The sequence below is a fragment of the Colias philodice genome, chromosome 30, assembly GCF_061535455.1.
Source record: "Colias philodice isolate Cphi_HAF_F1 chromosome 30, ilColPhil1 Martin Lab GWU primary, whole genome shotgun sequence".
NCBI lineage: Eukaryota > Metazoa > Arthropoda > Insecta > Lepidoptera > Pieridae > Colias > Colias philodice.
The window spans coordinates 1,462,999-1,476,992 of NC_143115.1; the positions used below are offsets into that span (position 1 = coordinate 1,462,999).

At 40.0% G+C, this 13,994-nt stretch overlaps 1 protein-coding gene across 2 annotated transcripts in view; it reads left to right on the forward strand.

Annotated features, from left to right (window-relative positions):
- LOC149475375 (uncharacterized) overlaps positions 1-13,994 on the forward strand; it is a 93,896-nt gene that overhangs the window by 51,407 nt on the left and 28,495 nt on the right. For both annotated transcript variants that reach the window (XM_089713305.1, XM_089713307.1), the window contains exons 13-18: positions 7,498-7,620; positions 8,519-8,652; positions 10,424-10,582; positions 11,291-11,377; positions 12,440-12,563; positions 12,864-12,927. In XM_089713305.1, the coding sequence (XP_089569431.1) occupies positions 7,498-7,620; positions 8,519-8,652; positions 10,424-10,582; positions 11,291-11,377; positions 12,440-12,563; positions 12,864-12,927 (691 nt within the window). The remainder of the gene's footprint in view (positions 1-7,497; positions 7,621-8,518; positions 8,653-10,423; positions 10,583-11,290; positions 11,378-12,439; positions 12,564-12,863; positions 12,928-13,994) is intronic.

Below are 13,994 nucleotides of genomic sequence, written 5' to 3' on the forward strand. Positions count from 1 at the left end.
CTGACCTGTAAAAGCACCTGTTTAATCTCCCTGACCTGATTAAATATCTGTTACAGCTTCCTGACCTGTAAAAGCACATGTAAAAGCTCCCTGACGTGTAAAAGCACCTGTTACAGCTCCCTGACGTGTAAAAGCACCTGTAACAGCTCCCTGACCGGTAAAAGCACCTGTAAAAGCTCCCTGACCTGTAAAAGCACCTGTTTAATCTCCCTGACCTGATTTAATATCTGTTACAGCTTCTTGACCAGTAAAAGCACCTGTAACAGCTTCCTGACCTGTAAAAGCACATGTAAAAGCTCCCTGACCTGTAAAAGCACATGTAAAAGCTCCCTGACCTGTAAAAGCACATGTAAAAGCTCCCTGACCTGAAAAAGCACCTGTTTAATCTCCCTGACCTGATAAAATATCTGTTACAGCTTCCTGACCTGTAAAAGCACCTGTAACAGCTACCTGACCAGTAAAAGCACATGTAAAAGCTTCCTGACCTGTTGAAGCACCTGTAAAAGCTCCCTGACCTGTAAAAGCACCTATTTAATCTCCCTGACCTGATAAAATATCTGTTACAGCTTCTTGACCAGTAAAAGCACCTGTAACAGCTTCCTGACCTGTAAAAGTACATGTAAAAGCTCCCTGACCTGTTTATGCACCTGTAAAAGCCTCCTGACCTGATAAAACATCTGTTACAGCTTCCTGACCTGTAAAAGCACCTGTAACAGCTCACTGACCTGTATAAGCACCTGTTACAGCTCCCTGACCTGTTAAAGCACATGTAAAAGCTGCCTGACCTGTGAAAGCACATGTAAAAGCTCCCTGACCTGTAAAAGGACCTGTTTAATCTCCCTGACCTGATAAATATCTGTTACAGCTTCCTGACCTGTAAAAGCACCTGTAACAGCTACCTGACCAGTAAAAGCACATGTCAAAGCTCCCTGACCTGTAAAAGCACATGTAAAAGCTCCCTGACCTGTAAAAGCACCTGTTTAATCTCCCTGACCTGATAAAATATCTGTTACAGTTTCTTGACCAGTAAAAGCACCTGTAACAGCTTCCTGACCTGTAAAAGCACATGTAAAAGCTCCCTGACCTGTAAAAGCACCTGTTTAATCTCCCTGACCTGGTAAAATATCTGTTGCAGCTTCCTGACCTGTAAAAGCACCTGTTACAGCTTCTTGACCGGTAAAAGCACCTGTAAAAGCTCCCTGACCTGTAAAAGCACATGTAAAAGCTCCCTGACCTGTTTTAGCACCTGTAAAAGCTCCCTGACCTGATAAAACATCTGTTACAGCTTCCTGACCTGTAAAAGGACCTGTAACAGCTCACTTACCTGTATAAGCACCTGTTACAGATCCCTGACCTGTTAAAGCACATGTAAAAGCTGCCTGACCTGTAAAAGCACATGTAAAAGCTCCCTGACCTGTAAAAGGACCTGTTTAATCTCCCTGACCTGATAAAATATCTGTTACAGCTTCCTGACCTGTAAAAGCACCTGTAACAGCTACCTGACCAGTAAAAGCACATGTAAAAGCTCCCTGACCTGTAAAAGCACATGTTAAAGCTCCCTGACCTGTAAAAGCACCTGTTTAATCTCCCTGACCTGATAAAATATCTGTTACAGCTTCTTGACCAGTAAAAGCACCTGTAACAGGTTCCTGACCTGTAAAAGCACATGTTAAAGCTCCCTGACCTGTAAAAGCACCTGTTTAATCTCCCTGACCTGATAAAATATCTGTTACAGCTACCTGACCAGTAAAAGCACATGTAAAAGCTCCCTGACCTGTAAAAGCACATGTAAAAGCTCCCTGACCTGTAAAAGCACCTGTTTAATCTCCCTGACCTGATTAAATATCTGTTTCAGCTTCCTGACCTGTAAAAGCACATGTAAAAGCTCCCTGACCTGTATAAGCACCTGTTACAGCTCCTTGCTCTGTAAAAGCACATGTGACAGCTCCCTGACCTGTAAAAGCACATGTAAAAGCTCCCTTACCTGTAGAAGCACCTGTTACAGCTCCTTGATCTGTAAAAGCACATGTTACAGCTACCTTACCTGTGAAAGCACATGTAAAAGCTCCCTGACCTGTAAAAGCACCTGTTTAATCTCCCTGACCTGATAAAATATCTGTTACAGCTTCCTGACCTGTAAAAGCACCTGTAACAGCTTCCTGACCTGTATAAGCACCTGTTACAGCTCCCTGATTTGTAAAAGCACCTGTAAAAGCTTTCTGACTTATTTGAGCACCTGTTACAGCTCCCTGACCTGTAAAAGCACCTGTTTAAAATCCCTGACCTGATAAAATATCTGTTACAGCTTCCTGACCTGTAAAAGCACCTGTAACAGCTACCTGACCAGTAAAAGCACATGTAAAAGCTCCCTGACCTGTATAAGCACCTGTTACAGCTCCCTGATTTGTAAAAGCACCTGTAAAAGCTCTCTGACCTATTGTAGCACCTGTTACAGCTCTCTGACCTGTAAAAGCACCTGTTTAATCTCCCTGACCTGATAAAATATCTGTTACAGCTTCCTGACCTGTAAAAGCACCTGTAACAGCTACCTGACCAGTAAAAGCACATGTAAAAGCTTCCTGACCTGTTGAAGCACCTGTAAAAGCTCCCTGACCTGTAAAAGCTCCCTGACCTGTAAAAGCACCTGTTTAATTTCCCTGACCTGATAAAATATCTGTTACAGCTTCTTGACCAGTAAAAGCACCTGTAACAGCTTCCTGACCTGTAAAAGCACATTTAAAAGCTCCCTGACCTGTTTTAGCACCTGTAAAAGCTCCCTGACCTGATAAAACATCTGTTACAGCTTCCTGACCTGTAAAAGGACCTGTAACAGCTCACTTACCTGTATAAGCACCTGTTACAGATCCCTGACCTGTTAAAGCACATGTAAAAGCTGCCTGACCTGTAAAAGCACATGTTAAAGCTCCCTGACCTGTTTAATCTCCCTGACCTGATAAAATGTCTGTTACAGCTTCCTGACCTGTAAAAGCACCTGTAACAGCTACCTGACCAGTAAAAGCACATGTAAAAGCTACCTGACCAGTAAAAGCACATGTAAAAGCTGCCTGACCTGTAAAAGCACATGTAAAAGCTCCCTGACCTGTAAAAGCACCTGTTTAATCTCCCTGACCTGATAAAATATCTGTTACAGCTTCCTGACCTGTAAAAGCACCTGTAACAGCTACCTGACCAGTAAAAGCACATGTAAAAGCTCCCTGACCTGTAAAAGCACATGTAAAAGCTCCCTGACCTGTAAAAGCACCTGTTTAATCTCCCTGACCTGATTAAAATATCTGTTACAGCTTCCTGACCTGTAAAAGCACATGTAAAAGCTCCCTGACCTGTAAAAGCACATGTTAAAGCTCCCTTACCTGTAGAAGCACCTGTTACAGCTCCTTGATCTGTAAAAGCACATGTTACAGCTACCTAACCTGTGAAAGCACATGTAAAAGCTCCCTGACCTGTAAAAGCACCTGTTTAATCTCCCTGACCTGATAAAATATCTGTTACAGCTTCCTGACCTGTAAAAGCACCTGTAACAGCTTCCTGACCTGTAAAAGCACCTGTAACAGCTACCTGACCAGTAAAAGCACATGTAAAAGCTACCTGACCAGTAAAAGCACATGTAAAAGCTGCCTGACCTGTAAAAGCACATGTAAAAGCTCCCTGACCTGTAAAAGCACCTGTTTAATCTCCCTGACCTGATAAAATATCTGTTACAGCTTCCTGACCTGTAAAAGCACCTGTAACAGCTACCTGACCAGTAAAAGCACATGTAAAAGCTCCCTGACCTGTAAAAGCACATGTAAAAGCTCCCTGACCTGTAAAAGCACCTGTTTAATCTCCCTGACCTGATTAAAATATCTGTTACAGCTTCCTGACCTGTAAAAGCACATGTAAAAGCTCCCTGACCTGTAAAAGCACATGTTAAAGCTCCCTTACCTGTAGAAGCACCTGTTACAGCTCCTTGATCTGTAAAAGCACATGTTACAGCTACCTAACCTGTGAAAGCACATGTAAAAGCTCCCTGACCTGTAAAAGCACCTGTTTTATCTCCCTGACCTGATAAAATATCTGTTACAGCTTCCTGACCTGTAAAAGCACCTGTAACAGCTTCCTGACCTGTATAAGCACCTGTTACAGCTCCCTGATTTGTAAAAGCACCTGTAAAAGCTTTATGACCTATTTGAGCACCTGTTACAGCTCCCTGACCTGTAAAAGCACCTGTTTAATCTCCCTGACCTGTTAAAGCACATGTAAAAGCTGCCTGACCTGTAAAAGCACCTGTTACAGCTACCTGACCTGTAAAAGCACCTGTTATAGCTCCCTGACCTGTAAAAGCACCTGTAACAGCTCTCTGACCGGTAAAAGCACCTGTAAAAGCTCCCTGACCTGTAAAAGCACATGTAAAAGCTCCCTGACCTGTTGAAGCACCTGTAAAAGCTCCCTGACCTGTAAAAGCACCTGCTTAATCTCCCTGACCTGATAAAATATCTGTTACAGCTTCCTGACCTGTAAAAGCACCTGTAACAGCTACCTGACCAGTAAAAGCACATGTAAAAGCTCCCTGACCTGTAAAAGCATATGTAAAAGCTCCCTGACCTGTAAAAGCACCTGTTTAATCTCCCTGACCTGATTAAAATATCTGTTACAGCTTCCTGACCTGTAAAAGCACATGTAAAAGCTCCCTGACCTGTAAAAGCACATGTTAAAGCTCCCTTACCTGTAGAAGCACCTGTTACAGCTCCTTGATCTGTAAAAGCACATGTTACAGCTACCTAACCTGTGAAAGCACATGTAAAAGCTCCCTGACCTGTAAAAGCACCTGTTTAATCTCCCTGACCTGATAAAATATCTGTTACAGCTTCCTGACCTGTAAAAGCACCTGTAACAGCTTCCTGACCTGTATAAGCACCTGTTACAGCTCCCTGATTTGTAAAAGCACCTGTAAAAGCTTTCTGACCTATTTGAGCACCTGTTACAGCTCCCTGACCTGTAAAAGCACCTGTTTAATCTCCCTTACCTGATAAAATATCTGTTACAGCTTCCTGACCTGTAAAAGCACCTGTAACAGCTACCTGACCAGTAAAAGCACATGTAAAAGCTCCCTGACCTGTAAAAGCACATGTTACAGCTCCCTGACCTGTAAAAGCACCTGTTTAATCTCCCTGACCTGATTAAATATCTGTTACAGCTTCCTGACCTGTAAAAGCACATGTAAAAGCTCCCTGACCTGTATAAGCACCTGTTACAGCTCCTTGCTCTGTAAAAGCACATGTTACAGCTCCCTGACCTGTAAAAGCACATGTAAAAGCTCCCTTACCTGTAGAAGCACATGTAAAAGCTCCCTGACCTGTAAAAGCACCTGTTTAATTTCCCTGACCTGATAAAATATCTGTTACAGCTTCTTGACCAGTAAAAGCACCTGTAACAGCTTCCTGACCTGTAAAAGCACATGTAAAAGCTCCCTGACCTGTTTTAGCACCTGTAAAAGCTCCCTGACCTGATAAAACATCTGTTACACCTTCCTGACCTGTAAAAGGACCTGTAACAGCTCACTTACCTGTATAAGCACCTGTTACAGATCCCTGACCTGTTTAAGCACATGTAAAAGCTGCCTGACCTGTAAAAGCACATGTAAAAGCTCCCTGACCCGTTTAATCTCCCTGACCTGATAAAATATCTGTTACAGCTTCCTGACCTGTAAAAGCACCTGTAACAGCTACCTGACCAGTAAAAGCACATGTTAAAGCTCCCTGACCTGTAAAAGCACATGTTAAAGCTCCCTGACCTGTAAAAGCACCTGTTTAATCTCCCAGACCTGATAAAATATCTGTTACAGCTTCTTGACCAGTAAAAGCACCTGTAACAGCTTCCTGACCAGTAAAAGCACATGTAAAAGCTCCCTGACCTGTAAAAGCACATGTTCAAGCTCCCTGACCTGTAAAAGCACCTGTTTAATCTCCCTGACCTGATAAAATATCTGTTACAGCTTCCTGACCTGTAAAAGCACCTGTAACAGCTACCTGACCAGTAAAAGCACATGTAAAAGCTCCCTGACCTGTAAAAGCACATGTAAAAGCTCCCTGACGTGTAATAGCACCTGTTACAGCTCCCTGACCGGTAAAAGCACATGTAAAAGCTCCCTGACCTGTAAAAGCACCTGTTTAATCTCCCTGACCTGATTAAATATATGTTACAGCTTCTTGACCAGTTAAAGCACCTGTAACAGCTTCCTGACCTGTAAAAGCACATGTAAAAGCTCCCTGACCTGTAAAAGCACCTGTTTAATCTCCCTGACCTTATAAAAGTAAAAGCACATGTAAAAGCTCCCTTACCTGTAGAAGCACCTGTTACAGCTCCTTGATCTGTAAAAGCACATGTTACAGCTCCCTGATTTGTAAAAGCACCTGTAAAAGCTTTCTGACCTATTTGAGCACCTGTTACAGCTCCCTGACCTGTAAAAGCACCTGTTATAGCTCCCTGACGTGTAAAAGCACCTGTAACAGCTCCCTCACCGGTAAAAGCACCTGTAAAAGCTCCCTGACCTGTAAAAGCACCTGTTTAATCTCCCTGACCTTATAAAATATCTGTTACAGCTTCCTGACCTGTAAAAGCACCTGTAACAGCTTCCTGACCTGTATTAGCACCTGTTACAGCTCCCTGATTTGTAAAAGCACCTGTTAAAGCTTTCTGACCTATTTGAGCACCTGTTACAGCTCCCTGACCTGTTAAAGCACCTGTTATAGCTCCCTGACGTGTAAAAGCACCTGTAACAGCTCCCTGACCGGTAAAAGCACCTGTAAAAGCTCCCTGACCTGTAAAAGCACCTGTTTAATCTCCCTGACCTGATTAAATATCTGTTACAGCTTCTTGACCAGTAAAAGCACCTGTAACAGCTTCCTGACCTGTAAAAGCACATGTAAAAGCTCCCTGACCTGTAAAAGCACATGTTAAAGCTCCCTGACTTGTAAAAGCACCTGTTTAATCTCCCTGACCTGATAAAATATCTGTTACAGCTTCCTGACCTGTAAAAGCACCTGTAACAGCTACCTGACCAGTAAAAGCACATGTAAAAGCTCCCTGACCTGTAAAAGCACATGTAAAAGCTCGTTGACCTGTAAAAGCACCTGTTTAATCTCCCTGACCTGATAAAATATCTGTTACAGCTTCTTGACCAGTAAAAGCACCTGTTGCAGCTCCCTGACCGGTAAAAGCAGCTGTAAAAGCTCCCTGACCTGTTTAAGCACCTGTAAAAGCTTTCTGACCTGTAAAAGCACCTGTTACAGTTCTCTGACCTGTAAAAGCACCTGTAACAGCTTACTGACCTGTTAAAGCTTCTTGACCTGTTTAAGCACCTGTTAAAGCATCCTGACCTGTTTAAGCATCCTGACCTGTTTAAGCACCGGTTTAAGCTCCCTAACCTGTTTAAGCACCTGTATAACCACCATAATTTAAGCATTTTATGTATTTAATATAATTACTTTGCCCACCCAGGTGTTAGATGGCGTAGCGGACGGTTTCATAGCGCTAAGGGAGATACGCGAAATACCCGGCACTCTAAACGGACTGTATCTCTGGTTGGCGCAGAGATTGTTCCATGGGAGGAGGTTTACTAAGGTGAGGGGGTTTTTATTTGATCTAATCATATCAAATCTGTTTATTTGCTTGTATATGGTCATGTAAAGGTGTTAATCCAACCTAATATTATAAATGCGAAAGTAACTCTGTCTGTCTGTCTGTTACTCAATCACGCCTTAACTACTGAACCAATTTGCATGAAATTTGGTATAGACATATTTTGATACCCGAGAAAGGACATAGGCTTCTTTTTATCGGGAACGGGAACTGCGGGTTTTTCTTTGACTGCGCGGGCGTTGCCGCGGGTGGAAAGCTATATTATACAATATTTATATCACATTTAATTTATTCACATTGATTCATAAGACATTTTAAATTTTAATAGGATTTCTTTACAAGTGTCTACTGACGTCATTTTAGATCTCACTCCAAAAACTCTCTCTCTTTCTATCTCGCCAAGAACTAAAATTCAAATATTTTATTCCGTGAACGTTAACAGTTACAATTTCTATGTTCGACAATCACTAATTCCAGGCGTATCCTACCCGTCAAGGCATATGAAAACTCAATATCTTTTTTTTCTTTCTCGTTAAAAAATTAGGCAAATACAAAAGAGACCATATTAACAGTCTGTTGAAACTATCCTGCTACTATTATAAAGGCAAAAGTTTGTAAGTATGGATGTATGGATGTATGGATGTTTGTTACTCTTTCACGTAAAAACTACTGAATGGATTTGAATGATACTTTACCACAATATAGCTTATACATCAGAATAACACATAGGATAGGTTTCATCCCGGAAATCCCACGGGAACGGGAACTATGCGGGTTTTCCTTTGAAAACGCGGGCGAAGCCGCGGGCGGAAATCTAGTATTTATCTAAATATCTCACTCTCTTTCTAACTCTATCTCTTATTCTTTCTATCTCTTACAGGTGCGTCTTCTCCTGGACGTGCTTTTAGCAGCACGGTGCGGCGTCACAGAAGAGATGCTATATAAATGTCTCTTGACAAAAGAGTACAGTGTCACAAGAGAGGACTTTAACAGGCGGCTGCATTTGCTCAGACGGTAAGTAAACTAGCTGTGCCCCACGGTTTTACCTGCATTGCTCCGCTCCTGTTGGTCTTAGCGTGATGATATACAGGGTGTCCCAAAAAGTAGTGATGAACGTAAGCTGGGAGGTAGAGGACCTAGAGGGCTATCCGAATCACCCCCAAGTATGTTATGCGATTTTTCGTATTTTCGGAGTTATGACGTTTTTTCAATTTTTCACCTATCGCCGAGTACGATGATATTTTCACTCATGGTGACGTCAATTATTGTGCTAGATGCTTGATTTTTTTTTGTTTGCTAAGGTGAAAGATAGGCCAATTCAGTATGGAAACATTTACTATCGTTAGATCTTCGAATGGAATAAAAAAAAGAATTAAATGCCAAGAAACATAAAATTACCCAGTATGTTCACCACTTCCCGGGCCCGTAAAAAAAAAACGTGCCCGGGTGACGTATCTATACTTTAAAAAAATCTTTGCAAGCGTTCCTACAGCTACATGATATTTCATAGCGTTACATCTGTGCTTATGGCCTTTCACGATACTTCTGAATGAATTCATGTACATGAAAATATGTAAAATGTTAAAATGTAAAATGTAAATGTTAAAATGTCATGTACTTATATGTGACATATGACGTATGAATACTAAATACATAGGTTTACGTCATGATAATGTTGTCTCTTTCAGTAATATCTTTTTATAACGAACCTTGTTGTAATTTTCGATGACCGGGAAATTAAATCAAAACTGGTACACCACTTTCTTGGCTGACCGTACCTACTTGAGTTTGGACATTATAAATAAGCATATAGTTTAGTAAAATATGACCATCACGTAATATAACTCTCTGCTACGCACAACTGTAAGCCAAATGTCACTTATTGAAAATGTGTGTGTCTGTGTGAAAATCTGTGCCTGTCGCGAGCGCAGTCGCGAGCGAGATTTTCACACAGAGATTTTCACACAGAGATTTTCACACAGAGATTTTCACACAGAGATTTTCACACAGAGATTTTCACACAGAGATTTTCACACAGAGATTTTCACACAGAGATTTTCACACAGAGATTTTCACAGAGATTTTCACACAGAGATTTTCACACAGTCATTTTCACACAGATTTTCACACAGAGATTTTCACACAGAGATTTTCACACAGATTTTCACACAGAGATTTTCACACAGAGATTTTCACACAGAGATTTTCACACGGAGATTTTCACACGGAGATTTTCAAACCGAGATTTTCAAACCGAGATTTTAACACCGAGATTTTCACACAGAGATTTTCACACCGAGATTTAAACACATAGATTTTCACACAGAGATTTTCAAACGGAGATTGTCACACGGAGATTTTCACAGATATTTTCACACGGAGATTTTCACATAGAGATTTTACCACGGTGATTTTCACAGAGATTTTCACACGGAGATTTTCACACAGAGATTTACACACAGAGATTTTCACACAGAGGTTTTCATACAGAGATTTTCACACAGAGATTTTCACACCGAGATTTAAACACAGATTTTCACACAGAGATTTTCACACAGATTTTCACATTACGTCGACGATTAAGTCACTTATTACATTATGTGTGCTTCAATCAGCAATAAAACCGATTCTATAGAGGAAAGACGTTTCATTTCAACACAAAAACACAGTTAATGCAAAAACGAGCCTTACTGCCGCAACAGCGATCATGAGTCTAGTCTATTTATTTTGTGTAGCGTACATAATAGTGAGTGTAATTATTCATGTAGCTATGTATTTCATGCAGTGTACTAGTAATGGAGCGCGGCACCGGTCACTTACGTGTATTCCACGCTTCGTTCGCGGCGTGGCTGCTAGATGTGAAGCATTGCACGCGTCGCTACTTGTGCAGCGCGCCCGACGGGCACGCGGCGCTCGCCATGTGCTACACGCTGCTGGCTAGGGGGTGAGTGGGGGGGAGGGCAAGAAAAGGGGGGGGGGGTGATAGCTAGGTGGAAGGGATGTCTGGCTCGCTGACAAAACTCAGATGATACCGATTTGATGATGGTAAGTGTCTCTATATGCCGCGCTCGTGATGTACTACACGCTACTGGTAATGGTATAAATAACGAAATAAACAAAAAAATATTAATTTCCTTTGATTTGCTATTTTTTAATAACCATTAAACTCAACCCTGTATGGGTTGTAGCAAAACATTTGAACAAAGGAGAAGCCGATCTTTTAAATGTGATCGATCCAAGCTCTCAAAGAGACTTAAAGATTTCAATAGCGCTTTTGATCAGATTGACCACAACTTCCTTATTAGAAAATTGTAGCCATCAGAGTATCACTGGCTTTTTGCCGACGAGGTTTTCATAATTTAAATCAAATAGAATACAGACAGAGTAGATGGTGGGTATACTTCTTTCTTTAAAATGTCACCTGGTGTGCCGCAGGGTTCACTACTTGGACCATTGCTTTTCGTAATGTTTATTTATGATATAGTCAAAGTCAATTTTGTTATTGATATAGATTTCATGTAATTTTTAGCACTGATTCGGAATGCAATTTTTAAGTGTGCCAATGTAAATATATGAAATTTAGAAAACTTGATGTTTTAGCAAATATTGTAAACTTCTGTTTGATAACATCCAAATATGTAATAAATTTCAGACTCAGCCCGCTTGAAATTCACCATTACGTGTATCACATGACGTACCTCGAACAGCATTTGTCATCGCAGAAGAAAAATAAAAATACGTGAGTTGAATTTGTATCATTGTAGTTTATTTCACGTTTTTATTAACTTTGCATGTTCTGGATTAACCCGATGAAAAAAAAATCTCATTAAAAACATAATCCGCCAACAATACAAGTATTAAAAGTACTGAAAACAGTTGAGACAATAAGTCACGTGTTCGTAATTAATTATTTATTTATTTAACACTTTCATGTAGTTGTTGACCGCCTCCTTGGTACAGCGGTTGACGCGTGAGCGTAGCACCGAGGGGTACTGGGTTCGATTTCCGGTGGAGACGAAGAAAAAAAATACGTCTTGGTCTGGTAGGACACAAAAGGCTGATCACCTACTTGTCCCTAAAAGAAAATCGATCAATGAAACAGATGCATCTACCCCTTAAGCTTTGGTCTGGTGATCATGACGCACAACGCTGAGGTATGCGCCCCAACGCAGCGTCACGACGCAGCATTTACCGTCCCTGCGGAGAGGTGGTCAGTTGATTTTGCCGCAGCTACCAAGGTAGACGTGAACATGAACAATTTTGCTGTAATTATCAAACTTTTATGTTTTTTGTCTTTATTATAATATATAAAGAAGGATAGAACTAATTCTATTAAATTGTCTTCGAAAAAATTCATATTGTCGCATTCATATATGCCGTGACGCATACCCGCACACCGCAGTGTTCAATCGAGAATGACGCCGCGCTGTGCGGGAGTACACCTCCCCACTCACCGCGCTTGCCCTTCGCCGCTGACGCGTACTGCGACGGAACAAGAGAACATTGTCGACGTTTTTCATATGATTGAGTGTTCGGCATCGCAAACCGCATACCTCAGCGTTGTGCGTCAAGATCACCAGACCAAAGCTTTACCCCGCTAGTGGACATGGGACATTCAAAAAAGACAGAGTACAAATTTATAATAGTAATTTCTTGATAATAATTGTCGGCCTTACCACTTATGAGTGATCTATATGATCGTAGTGTCGTTGAACTTGGTATCGATTCGTAATATGGAGATAAGTATAGTACATAGTATAATTTTAACTAAACATTCAACAATTATTTATAATTATTTCAGCGACGATGAAGTTTTAAACCTTCACACGCTTATACTCCTATGGGTTTTGGACTCCGGATGTGACGTAGAAGCGGCGTTGAAGAGAGAGACGGATATAGCTAGACGCCTTGAGTGTGACACGCAAGTAAGATATCTTACGTAACATTTACTATTTACCCGCGGTTTTGCCTGTGTGGTGGCAAACTTGTTAAATTATATGCTAATAAATAATAATATACCTTCCCAGAGAACTAAGCTTTCTGATGGTGAAAATGTATTGAAAATTGGTACAGTATGTAGTTTTGAATTTATCAGGACAAAAACAATTCAATAGAACTGATAGACTATGTTAAATATTGTGTAGTGTTTAGTTTATTTTTGATACCAACATTACTTACCGTTGCGTACAAATCCATTTTGTTTATTACATAAAATTAAATTTCAGAACGATTCGAAAACTGAAGAAAAAGATGGCGATCCAGAATCAGAAAGCAAGGAGTCAGCATCAGGTATGTTTATTCAATCTTTTTTGATAGTAAAAATAAAATAAATAAATAAGATACGCGTTGAAGTACAATAAACAATTGGACTCACAATCATAACTCACACAACACAATGACATTACAACTCACACTTAAAAATATAGCAAGCAAAACTCTGCCTACACGTCTATTGGGCAGAGTTTTCTTATGATGGACTTTGAACATTACTGCCACAATGTATTACAACATCGCTCGAAGATTTTTAATAGGTGATTGTGAGTTATTTATAGTTTGTTAGTGAAATTAGTACAATATATTTAATTTTCGCTTCTCTTAGGTACATATATCATTTCTAAAATACAAATTGCATCCAAAGTGGTTCAGCAGTTTTCGACTATGTAAATATTTTAGGTTTTATAAAAAAATCTTCTCTCTTTCTGAAATAGCAATTCCCGATCTCAGTGAAAAAAAATCATATTTAACGATATTATTAAAATGTCAAACAAAATCATTTTCAATAATGCAGGACAATTATTGTTATTTATCTGTTTTGTTATTTTCCTTACTAGGAAGTTTTGTGGAATAAACATTCCCTTTTCCTTATAAATCTGGAAATAATTATAATTATAAATATTTGTGGTTTGAAGATATTTTTTAGTGAAATCCAACTTTTTAAATAAGCATGTTATTACACGTTTTTAGGTGATTTTAATATTAAATGGATATGGCTATGGAGTTTCTTGCCGATTCTTCTCCATAGATACTGCTTTCTGAATCGGTGGTAAATGTTAAAAATATGTAATGACGATTCGAAAGTGCTTCTAAAAGAAGTCTATTTGAATAAATAAATGTTTGAGTTTGAGTATGCCTCAAATAATAGATTAATTATGAGTTTAAGTAAAAACAAAACAGTAAATGAATTCACACTTATCTAATTACGCATTAGCTTCCAATATTCGTTTCACTAAGCATCTTAATGAGATGTAATCAATAATCATACAATTAGTGTTGTATAGCTACTATACTAATAGGCATTTTATAACAAAACATTGTTTTTTTACTGTGTGTGGATTATAGTAGTTAAATAATTGACA